The 11268-nt window shown below is 37.2% G+C and overlaps 1 gene segment (V, D, J or C); it reads right to left on the bottom strand.

The window, feature by feature from the left end:
• Nucleotides 1-3004: 3004 nt before the first annotated feature.
• Nucleotides 3005-3608, bottom strand: LOC101840793. The segment is given in 2 exon segments: nt 3005-3453; nt 3535-3608. Coding segments are annotated over 2 exon segments (495 nt in total).
• Between the last annotated feature and the right edge of the window lie 7660 nt (nt 3609-11268).

Here is an 11268-nt window from a genome sequence, read left to right as displayed (position 1 = left end):
GATCAGATGTTCATACGAGTGTGGGTTAATATCAGACTTTTCAATTCGATTCTAATTTTCTACCTGTCTATTTTTGTGCCAATACCAAGCTGTTTTCAGTACTGTAGCTCTATAATACAGCTTGAAGTCAGGGATGGTGATGCCTCCAGACGTTGCCTTGTTAAACAGGGTTGTTTTGGCTACCCTGGGTCTTTTGTTTTTCCATACAAAATTGATTAATGTTCTTTCAAGATCTGTGAAATATTGTGCTGGGATTTTAATGGGGATTACATTGAATCTGTAGATTGCTTTTGGCAGGATTGCCATTTTTACTGCAATGACCCTACCTCTCCAAGAGCATGGGAGATCTTTCCATTTTCTGAGGGCTTCTTTAATTTCTTTCTGTAAAGATTCAAAGTTCTTGCAATACAGGTCTTTCACTTGTTTGGTTAGCGTTACCCCAAGGTATTTTAAGTTGTTTGCGGCAATTGTAAAGGGTTATGTTTCTCTGATTTCTTTCTCAGCCCTTTTATCATCTGTATATACTAGGGCTACTGATTTTCTTGAGTTGAACTTGTAGCCTGCCACTTTGCTGAAGGTGTTAATCAGCTGTAAGTGTTCCCTGGTAGAGTTCTTTGGGTCATTTATGTAACCTATCATATCATCTGCAAACAGTGAATGTTTGACCTCTTCCTACCCAATTTGTTTCCCCTTGATCCCCTTTTGTTGTCGTATGGCAATGGATAGAACTTCAAGTCCAATGTTGAAAAGGTATGGAGAGGGTGGACAGCCTTGTCTTGCTCCTGATTTTAGAGGAATTGCGTTGAATTTCTGTCCATTTTGTTTGATGTTAGCTGTTAGTTTACTGTATACAATTTTTATTATGTTTAGGTATGTTCCTGCTATCCCAGATCTCTCCAAGACCTTTATCATGAAGTGGTGATGGAGTGTATCAAAGGCTTTTTCAGCATTAGTGAGATGATTATATTCTTTTTGTTTTTCAGCTTGTTTATATGATGGATTACGTTGATGGATTTTCATATGTTGAAACATCCCTTTATCCCTGGGATGAAACCTTCTTGATCGTGGTGAATGGTTGTTTTGATGTGCTCTTTGATCCTATTTGCCAATATTTCATTGAGTATTTTTACATCAATGTTCATGAGGGATATTGATCTTAAATTCTCTTTCTTAGTTGTGTTTTTGTATGGCTTGGGGATCAAGGTTATTGGAGCCTCATAGAAAGAGTTTGGCAAAGACCCTTCTGCTTCTATAGCATGGAATACTTTGAGAAGAATTGGTATAAGCTGTTCTTTGAATTTCTGGTAGAATTCTGCACTGAGGCCAACTGGACCTGAACTTTTTTTTTTGGTTGGGAGTCTTTTGATGACTTATTCTATTTACATAGGGTTTATAGGTCTATTTAAATTGCATATCTTTTCTTGATTTAATTTTGGCAAGTGATAGCTATCCAGGAAGTCATCCATTTCCTTTAAATTTTCAAATTTTTGGAGTACAGGTTTTCAAACTATGACCTGATGATTCTCTGAATTTCCTCAGAGTCTGTTGTTATATCCCCCTTTTAATTTGTGATTTTAATTTGCGTGTTCACTCTCTCCTGTTTGGTAAGTTTGGACAAAGGTTTGTCTATCTTGTTAAGTTCCTCAAAGAACCAACTCTTTGTTGCATTGATTTTTTATTGTTTTCCTAGTTTCTACTTCATTGATTTCAGCCCTCAATTTGATTATTTCCTGGCATCTACTCCTCCTGGGGGAGTTTGCTCCTTTGTGTTCTAGATGTTTCAGCTGTGTTGTTAATTCTCTAATGTAACTATTCTCCGGTTTCTTCATGTGGGCACTTAGTGCTATGAACTTCCCCCGTAGCACTGCTTTCAAAGTGTCCCATAAGTTTGGTTATGTTGTGTATTCATTCTCATTGAATTCTAGGATTTCTTTAATTTCTTTTTTTATTTCTTCTTTGAACCAGGATTGGTGCAATTGTGCATTATTCAATTTCCCCGAGTTTGTAGGTTTTCTGCAATTTGTGTTGTTCAATTCTAATTTTAAAGCATGGTGGTCTGATAAGATGCATGGAGTTATTCCAATTTTTTGATGATGCTGAGGTTGGATATGTTGCCAAGTATGGGGTCGATTTTTGAGAAGGTTCCAGGTGATGGTGAGAAGAAGGTATATTCTTTTTTATGTGGATGAAATGTTCTATAGATGTCTCTTAATCCCAGTTGGGTCATTATTTCTATTAGACCCTGCTCTTCTTTGTTGAGTTTCTGTCTGGTTTCCCTGTCTAGTGGTGAGAGTGGTGTGTTGAAATCTCCCACTATAAGTGTGTGGAGCGTCATATGTGATATAAGTTTTAGTATTGCTTCTTTTACGAATGTGGATGCCTTTGTATTTGGGGCATAGATGTTCAGGATAGACACTTCATCTAGGTGGATTTCACCTGTGATGAGTATGTAATGACCTCCTTCATCTTTTTTGATTGATTTCATTTTCAAGTCTAATTTGTTAGATATTAGGAGCTACCCCTGCTTGTTTCTTGGGTCCATTTGATTGGAAAATTGTTCCCAAACTTTAACTCTCAGGTAATGTCTTTCTTTGAGGGTGATGTGTGTTTCTTGTATGCAGCAGAAGAATGGGTTCTGTCTTCGAATTCATTCTGCTAGCCTGAGTCTTTTTATGGGTGAGTTAAGGCCATTAATGTTGAGGGATATTAATGACCATTGATTGTTCATACTTCTTCTATTTGCAATGGTAGTTGTTGTTGGAATTATGTGTGGAATTTCTCCCCTTTGTTCTTTTGGCTGTATATGTATATAATGAAATGTATATATTGGAGATATAAAATAATTTGGTGACTTGTCTGATAACAAGAAGCAATTAGATATTTCAGAAGATCATGGGGAACACAGATGAGTAGTGTACAAGGTAAAAGCAAGAATAAATGAGTATGACATGTAAAGTATCCTCTAGGGATTTCCTTGTGTGAAAAAAAAAACAAAGTTCTAGCATCAAAATAGTAGCAAACACAGAACTGTTGAAATAACTGCTACTGGTCCTGAGATGGCACTGTTGGTCCTCAGTGCCCCCTGCTGTTCTTTGGTGTCTCTACAGGGAGGTTTATATGCAGGATCACACTGGAGTTCCCTCACTGTGTTTCTAGCACAGTAATATATGGCTGTGTCCTCAGTTTTTAGATTATTCAGTTTGAAGAAAACTTGACTTTTGGAGGTGTCCCTGGTGATGCTGATTCGGGATTGGAGAGCTGAATTATAATAAGTATTTCCATTACTCCATATTTCTCCCATCCACTCCAGTCCCTTTCCTGGAGGCTGGCGGATCCAGCTTACAGCAATGCTACTTAATGAGATTCCAGAGACAGTGCAGGTGAGAGGCAGGGTCTCTGAGGGCTGCACCATGCTGGGTCCTGACTCCTTCAGCTGCACCTGGGACAGGACACCTGGGACAAACAATGTCACCATCAGTTATACATCCCATAATAACATTCTGGTGTCCCTCTCCTGAAACCCTTCACACTCACAGCTTGGGAAGGTCACCAGGCAGAGGAGCAGCACCAGGATATCCATGCTCTGTTGGAGGCTCCAGTGAGAAGGAGTTGGGGCTGCTCAGCTAGGCCTCAGATTTCAACCTGAGCCTGAGGCTGCTTTGCATTGGGGGAGGATCCTGAGAGGATAAAAGGAGGCACAGGGCAAGGTTTTCATTTTTTTCTGCAAGTGACTGATGTTTGTCTTGTGCTTCTGAGAGTATCTGGAAATGGAAACTAAAGAACATTCTCTTGGTCCAGGCTGGCTTTCCATGTATGGATAAACATAGAATTTTTTTAGTTGCAGTGTGCAGATTTTGCCAGTAACACCTGAGAATGTTTTTAGTAAATGAGTCCACATTAATTTAGTGTGGACAGAACAGCATACCATGTCCTTAACTCATTTGTGTAGCCCTAAAACTTCCAGTAGTGAATTCAAACGTCATTGGGCTCTTGATGATCAGAAATCCTGCATGAAGAAATACTTAGTGTTCTTTCTCTTCGTGTCTGTGGTGTTGTCTTATTTGTATGACTTGTAAAGAAATAACTCATGAGAAACCAGCTAACAACCATTTAGTACATGTGACTTCACATGTCTAGCTTATAGGAGATCCATGGGAGTGAGTTGTGTACATCTTAGTAGTTTCTGATTTTACCTTCTCACTTAGGAACACCCCACCAAGAGTCTAGTTTTTTTATTTTTAAATTTAAATAAGAAACAAGGTTGCTTCACATGTCAATCTAGTTTTAATTCCTCTTGATTTGTGTCAGTCTATCTGTCTTGATGTACTGCTTTATCTCTCATTGTCTCTCTCCTTAGCTTATAACACACAAACATCCAAGCTCCTAAATATGATTATTGCATTGGTGAGAAATTGAATGTCACATGTTTATAACATTTCATAAAAAGTAATAGTGACGTGGCTTGAAGGTTATGTAAAGTAAAATATTAAAAAGGTTGAGATACCTAAGTGAATAGAGGAAGTGGAAATGGGAACATGTTTGAATATGGGGATCCTGTACCTTGAAGTGAGGATCTCCATGCAGAACAAGTGTTTATAGGGATTTCTCCAGGTATTGTTAATGTAAATCACCAGGGAAGGGATTTCTTGGGATTGGAGACTTCATATTTAGCATCACTTATTTATTTGTGCATATTTTTACTGTGAGTGTCATGGTGACACTGGTCTTAACATTACAGTCAACTGTCCTGTCAAAGTTTTGATGGTCACCCACACTATGAGTGTTCTTTCCCTTGTTCACAACCCTGTGTATCAAAATAATATTTTTCTAACATTATACTCAGTGTGTCTCATCTTAGGATTATCTGAAATTTTCATTGTGATTATAAAAATTTGGGAAGAATTATTACAGAAAAAAGCTCATTTCTCATACTATATGGAGGATCTTGGTATAAATCCCCATGTTGAATATTTTTTGTCTTTGGTTATCTCAGTAGTGTTTGTATCCATATGCTGTACCATCTTGCTTCTTGGGTTTTAGCTTCTCCTAGAAGCTCTATAGAAGGAAATCTCTAGGATAAAGTCACTAACAAAGAAAATGAGCTTATGATCATTCCACTCATTATTTATAATTATCTTCTCTTTTGGTTTCTCTTCAGATTGTATAAATCTTTCGCCTTTTATAATTATCTTCTTTTGTGAGATGGATCCTTATCTTTTAATTCTTTGTTCAGTTATTTGTTTACTTTTGTCTGATGGACACATAGATACTCACTTAATGGGTCATGTTGTGATGACAGTATCAGCCTATCCATTCGTGTGGTGATTAGAAATCTGTCAACATATTGCAAGCTATGTTCATCAGGGAACAAGTAACTTCAGTTGGAAAAAAATGCCTTCATTAGTTTGGTCTGCAGGCAAGACGCAGGGGCCCTTTCTTGATTAATGATTAATTGGTGATGGGGGCACAGGCAGATATGGAAGGTGCTGTCCATAGCCAGGTATTTCTGGTTTGTGTATGAAAGCATGCCGAACAACCATGGAGAGCAAGCTGGTTAACAGAATTTGTTTGCAATCTCTGATTTAGTTCCCACTTTTGTGCTCCTTCCTTTATTTCATGATCTGATATGTTTCCATATGATCTGTTACAGTCAAGATAATATAAATACTTTCCTTCTCACATTGATTTTGGTCATGGTTTTGATCAAATCCAAAGATAATAATCTAGAATAAAAATTCTTCTGAGAGGACATATGCATTAAAAATTATACAGCCACACATCCAAACATATACACATACACACACACACAGACCAAGAGAGAGAGAGAGAGAGAGAGAGAGAGATTGAAAGAGAGAGACAGATCTTATCTGTTTGATTGAGCAGCCCACACTGCTTGGCCTGGACACACTATGAAGACCAAGCTGATACTGAACTGCGAAAGTCTTTTGCCACTAAATCCTTTGTTACTGGATTAAATTTGTGAACCACCTTTCATATAATATAGTATGATGATTATTTCTTTTCCAATTCCTTTCTCTCTCCCATGTTGCCCAATTCCATAACCAGCAGAATTTTAAGGACATTGGTCTCATAGCATTCATTTTTATTTAGGCAACAAATGGTTTAAAATTCTTAATTATCAATACAATTTATACTTAAAATTATTTCACAGTGCATATATTTATTTTTTTAGATTACAATATCAATGCACACAACATGTGATAAAATCCACAGATGAGGCATTGGCTCAGAGGTCAGGTTCCTGTCTCCCCATATGATTGTCTCAGTTTGATCCTCTAACTTAGCTTTGAAACTGTAAATGACAGTTTGTACTATTTTCCCAGCACTGGGGTGGAGGTAACAGGAACCTCTCTGGGACTTGTCATCCAACCATTCTATCTGAACATGTGAGCTCCAGGTTCAATGTGAGAACCTATCTCAAAAGCTAAGGTACAGGTCATTTGAAGAATACAATCAGAATCACCTTGTGGCTTCCAAAGGCCTGTGCAAGCACAAACATATTCACACGTAGTACCAGCCTTTCCAAGCATTCAAACATTTCCCTTTTCCTGCATTGAACTCATGGTTTCAGTTATTTAGACTGTGTCATGATTATTGGGTTTTGGAGCTGTGTCAAGCCACAGACCTTGGATTAGCTATTTGTTATGTTACTCTGAAACCTAACTCTTGTGATGCACTGTGAACCTGTTCCCCCTTCACTGCATCCCATCTGCCCTTCCTAGTCTAGGGACTGACAGTCCATCATTAGATCAAATCCTTTAAGTCTACTTCATGTGAGAAATGTTATTTTTCAGCATGCATTGCTGGTGTTTTCTTTTAATTGGGCTTGATTCTTAACCTTAATACCTTGCATATGATAGACAAGCACGCGACTACAGATCTATATGCATAGTACTCCTACCATTAAAAATATCACCTTTTGTTCTACAGAAAATAATGCTTTGATGACAGCATTGACTCATCCAATCCTCAAATAAACACTGGCTACCCCAAGTTCCTCTTCTTTGTGCATAGCAATTGTGACTAATTGTAACACACCATAGAAAAAGGATCAATGTTCTGAGTATCAATCCCAAGAAGGTAGCAATAGGGAGTGTCAGCTAGGATGCAAATGAGGCCTTGTCAGATAGTGAGAGCTCTACCTGTTAGACTGGAAAAGACTCCTCACAGACTAAGTAATTTTCAAAAGTTATTTGGGACATATGTTATATTCTAACAGAAAATAAACCTCAATTTCGACAATTAAAAAAGGATAGTTTATAATCTTTTGAGTGATTTTCAGAAATTGTTGGGAAATAGTCAATGGTTATGTCCTTTTTTAAAGTGTTTTACTGGTGACTTAAAACCCTTAACTGAGATTCTAAAAGAAAATAGTGATCCCAATTCACCTGGACAGTTGACTAAAGAAGGTAACAAGGCTTAGTGTTAGAAAGTATAGTCTGGCATCAGCAGATATTATATTAACAATACAAAACCATGGGAAGCTTATGCTGTTTCCCTAGCCAAAGAGTTAAATCCTTATTTAAGCAGTATCCTGTAAGGTGCTGAAATAGCATATGGAACCTGGGAGATATTTTGACAGAGAACAAAGTATAATAATGTGCCAGGTTTATGGATTCCCAGAGGCTAACTCAAGGAGTTGACACTTCTGATGCAGAGGAAAAAGATTTCATTAATTCAGGCTTATCAGATTGGATTTCTTTCCATGACGGATGAGATGAGATGTCCACCAGGAAAAAATAATGGGGGGATGTTTAAAAAAGGGACACAAGTTTCAGTTTCCATGGTTACTAGGGTCATACACGATCTGGAGTAAAATAGTAACTATATGTTTTGGGGTAGATGTATCTGAGTAAAATAAGATAAGGCTTACAGAGTTATTGAGATTACCAGGGTCTGTCAGTTAGTCCCTGGGCCAGAGAATATGCATAGGACTTTTATGACTTACAATTAGCAAAGGAATATTAACAGGAGTTGTGGACAGCTGCCTCCCCTTCTCTCAGAGCAGGGGCTCAGGCACCCTTGATTTAAGGAGTTAAATCTTCCTTATCATTACGAAGTTGCCTCTCTCTGTATAGATTTAGGGCTCAAGTTTTTAAACTTTTAATTTTATTTACATATACCAAGCAACATGTTGATTGTTTCAGAACTGTGATTTGTGGAAAACTGCTTTGCTCAATTTTTCAAGGAGAATTGATAATCAGTTTACAGCTCATAGGCTGTTACAGTTTGAGCTAATACATCCTTTATGTTCTCTCAGTCTTCTGCTTTGCCTTTCTGGCACTAAACATTTAACCGATCTTGTGCTCTGTTTTACCAGATCTATGGTTCCAATTCCTAAGAATTTGACATTAACCTCTTGAAGGGGCCATCGTCGAGGCCAAGAATTTTAAGTTATGATAGGCACATCATAACCTGTGTAATGTAGTTCCTCACTCAAACTGTTTTTCATTTGTACTCTTTATTTAGGAATTTGAGCATTTAATTCATTTTCTATGGCTAATTTATAATCTAGAGTGGCATGACGTTTTACAAAAGGCACTGGATTTTCTAATCATCCTGAGGAGGATTGTCCTCCACAGTGATTGGGAATGACCGAAATAATTTTCACATGGTTGCCTTCTAGAAGGACCCACCAAGGAGTTTCCCTATTGTAAAGGGTTTCATGGTCAAGATACTTTCATTGGTACAGTTTTGGCCTTTGCCACATCTTTTACCTAGTCCAGAAGGGTGAGATCCTCTGTTGGACTCCTTACTAGATGGAGTATTATTGCTAAGAATGCTTTGCCTACAATTTTTTTCTTAGATACCCCATTCTACCAATAGTAAAACATCTGGTATTTTGATATATTTTTAAACCTTGGGAGATTGCTTCTTGTACCCAAGCTCCTGTGTCACCACATTTAAGGCATCTGCTATCTTGGATTTCTTAAATATTTGGAGATTGCTTTTCCTACCCAAGGTCCAGTGTCATAAATGTTATGCTCGGTGCTGGCTATATAGAAGTTCCATTCATCCAATGTTGCTGAAATGGTCTTTAATCACAAATGCACCTTTTTGCATTGTGGGTTTGCATTCTCATAATATTGGGATTCTATGATTATTCACCTAGAATCTGAATCTGTTACCTCTAACCGTACAGCACTGGACAATCTTTGAAAAAATTCACTCTGTAATTCTCGTGGTCCCTGTACCATGTTTGAATATATTCTATTCTTTCTCATTGCTCATGAACCTTATGCCAATCATTCAAAACTGGTGTATGGCATAGGAGCAACATGTGTTCACCACATGCAGCTTGAGTTTCTAGATCCTCAACAAGAATGTTATCTTGGGGAGCTCCATAACATTTCCTTAATCCATGAAGTCCAAGGGAATTTGCTTCTTCCCTCCAGAATGACATCCATTCTATTTGAGACAATTTTTCAAGAAATGGCACCAATCCATAGTGGTCACTGTGTTAATCTTTGGCCTGGAGTCCACTAATTTTCTGTACCCAATAGTGTTTTGGAGACTTACTTGAGTTCTTTGTAAATTTTAGAGATCAGTCCTCTGTCAGATGTTGGATTAGTGAATATGTTTTCACAGTCTGTGGATGGCCTTTTTTGGCTTGCTGACTGTATCCTTTGCTTTAAAGAAGCTTCTAGTTTCAGGAGGTCCCATTTGTTAATTGTCAATCTCAGTATCTATGCTGTTGATAAATATAAGTGTTCTTTTGTTTCTTTGTTAAGTTTCCATCTGGTGGTTCTATCTACTGGTGAGAATGAGGTGTTGAAGTCTTCCACTAAAAGTGTGTGAGATTTAATGTGGGATTTGAGTTTTTGTAATGTTTCTTTTATGAACATGGATGCCTTTGTATTTGGGGCATAGATATGCATAACTGAGACTTCATCCTGATTAACTTTTCCTGTGATGAATATGAAATGACCTTCTTCATCTACTTTGATTGATTTTAGATTGAAGTCTGATTTATTAGATAATAGTGTAGCTACACCAGTTTTTTTCCCCGTGGGTCCCTTAGAGAGGAAAATCTTAACCCAACCTGTTACTCTTTGAAAGTGAGGTGTGTTTCTTATATGCAGCAGAACGATGGATTCTGTCTTCATATCCATCCTGATAGCCTGTGTCTTTCCGTAGGAAAGAGAAGATGTTTGGTTAGGTAAATTAGGGCAGCCAAAAGGGTGGTGGGCTGATTACTAGACTTCAATACTTTGATAGCTTACACTTGGTAGTGAGCTTCACTAGCAGGATGTAGGCAAATAAGGGAACTGAGCATAGTGGTTGACACCAGCACTTTAGTATAAAAAATATCAGGGAAGATGATATTATTAATTGGGGATTTCCTTCTGCATATATGTTTCTCTTATTGGTTGATGAATAAAAACTGTTGTTGGGTGTAAATGGTTATTAATTATAGTCAATCTCCTTCTAAAGATAATAAAGGAGAATGTGATATGGAAGTAAATATTTTTTGTTGGTTTGGATTTTAATTTACTGATATAAATTTGAGGTCAACTTTGTTTTAGGTATATTTCTATTCTTGTTTGGATATTGTATTTAGACAGCTCATTTTAAAATGTAATGCATAATTAAATAAAGATAGTATATAGCCAACTAAAACTTTCTAGTTATATTACTTAGATTTTCTAAATACACAGAGATATATTTCAAATGGATAGTTATTCTTCAAAATCTTTCAAGATCTACAGAATATGGCATTTAAATTGGCTTAGGGTTTGTCATGACAGTGAGACAGAACTGGTCCTGGAAATACCAATTACTTCACAGTGGAAGATGGGCATTGAATAAACTCATGATGGGATTTGCCTTCAACATTGCAAGACTAGGCATTTGGCCAAAAATCCTCTTTCCTGGACTGTTTGACTATATTTTGTTCAAACAGGACACACATCACCACCAGGAAAATGACTGCTGAATTTGCGGCAATAAGAAGGTATAGTCCTTCATAATACCTGCTTCATTGAGAAGTAGCCAGATATTCTTGGCCTGTCGTTGTAGATGAATGCCCCAACATTACAGAATAAATTTGATGAACTTTTCAGGCAGTGAAACATCACTGTCAATTCTAGAAATAGCATTTTATCTTTATGAGGTCTTTGATGGAATTTAAGACAATCATGGTTAAGGTTTTCCTCAGTTATAAGAAAATCTGTTACATATAAGACTAAAAAAATTAGGATATATTATAGGATATTTGCTTTAACATTTTCCAAATGTTAATGGACT

This window comes from Mesocricetus auratus, unplaced genomic scaffold (assembly GCF_017639785.1).
Source record: "Mesocricetus auratus isolate SY011 unplaced genomic scaffold, BCM_Maur_2.0 Super-Scaffold_15014, whole genome shotgun sequence".
Classification (NCBI taxonomy): domain Eukaryota; kingdom Metazoa; phylum Chordata; class Mammalia; order Rodentia; family Cricetidae; genus Mesocricetus; species Mesocricetus auratus.
The sequence above is the reverse complement of the archived record's forward strand: the minus strand, read 5'-3'. Positions and strand labels throughout refer to the sequence as shown.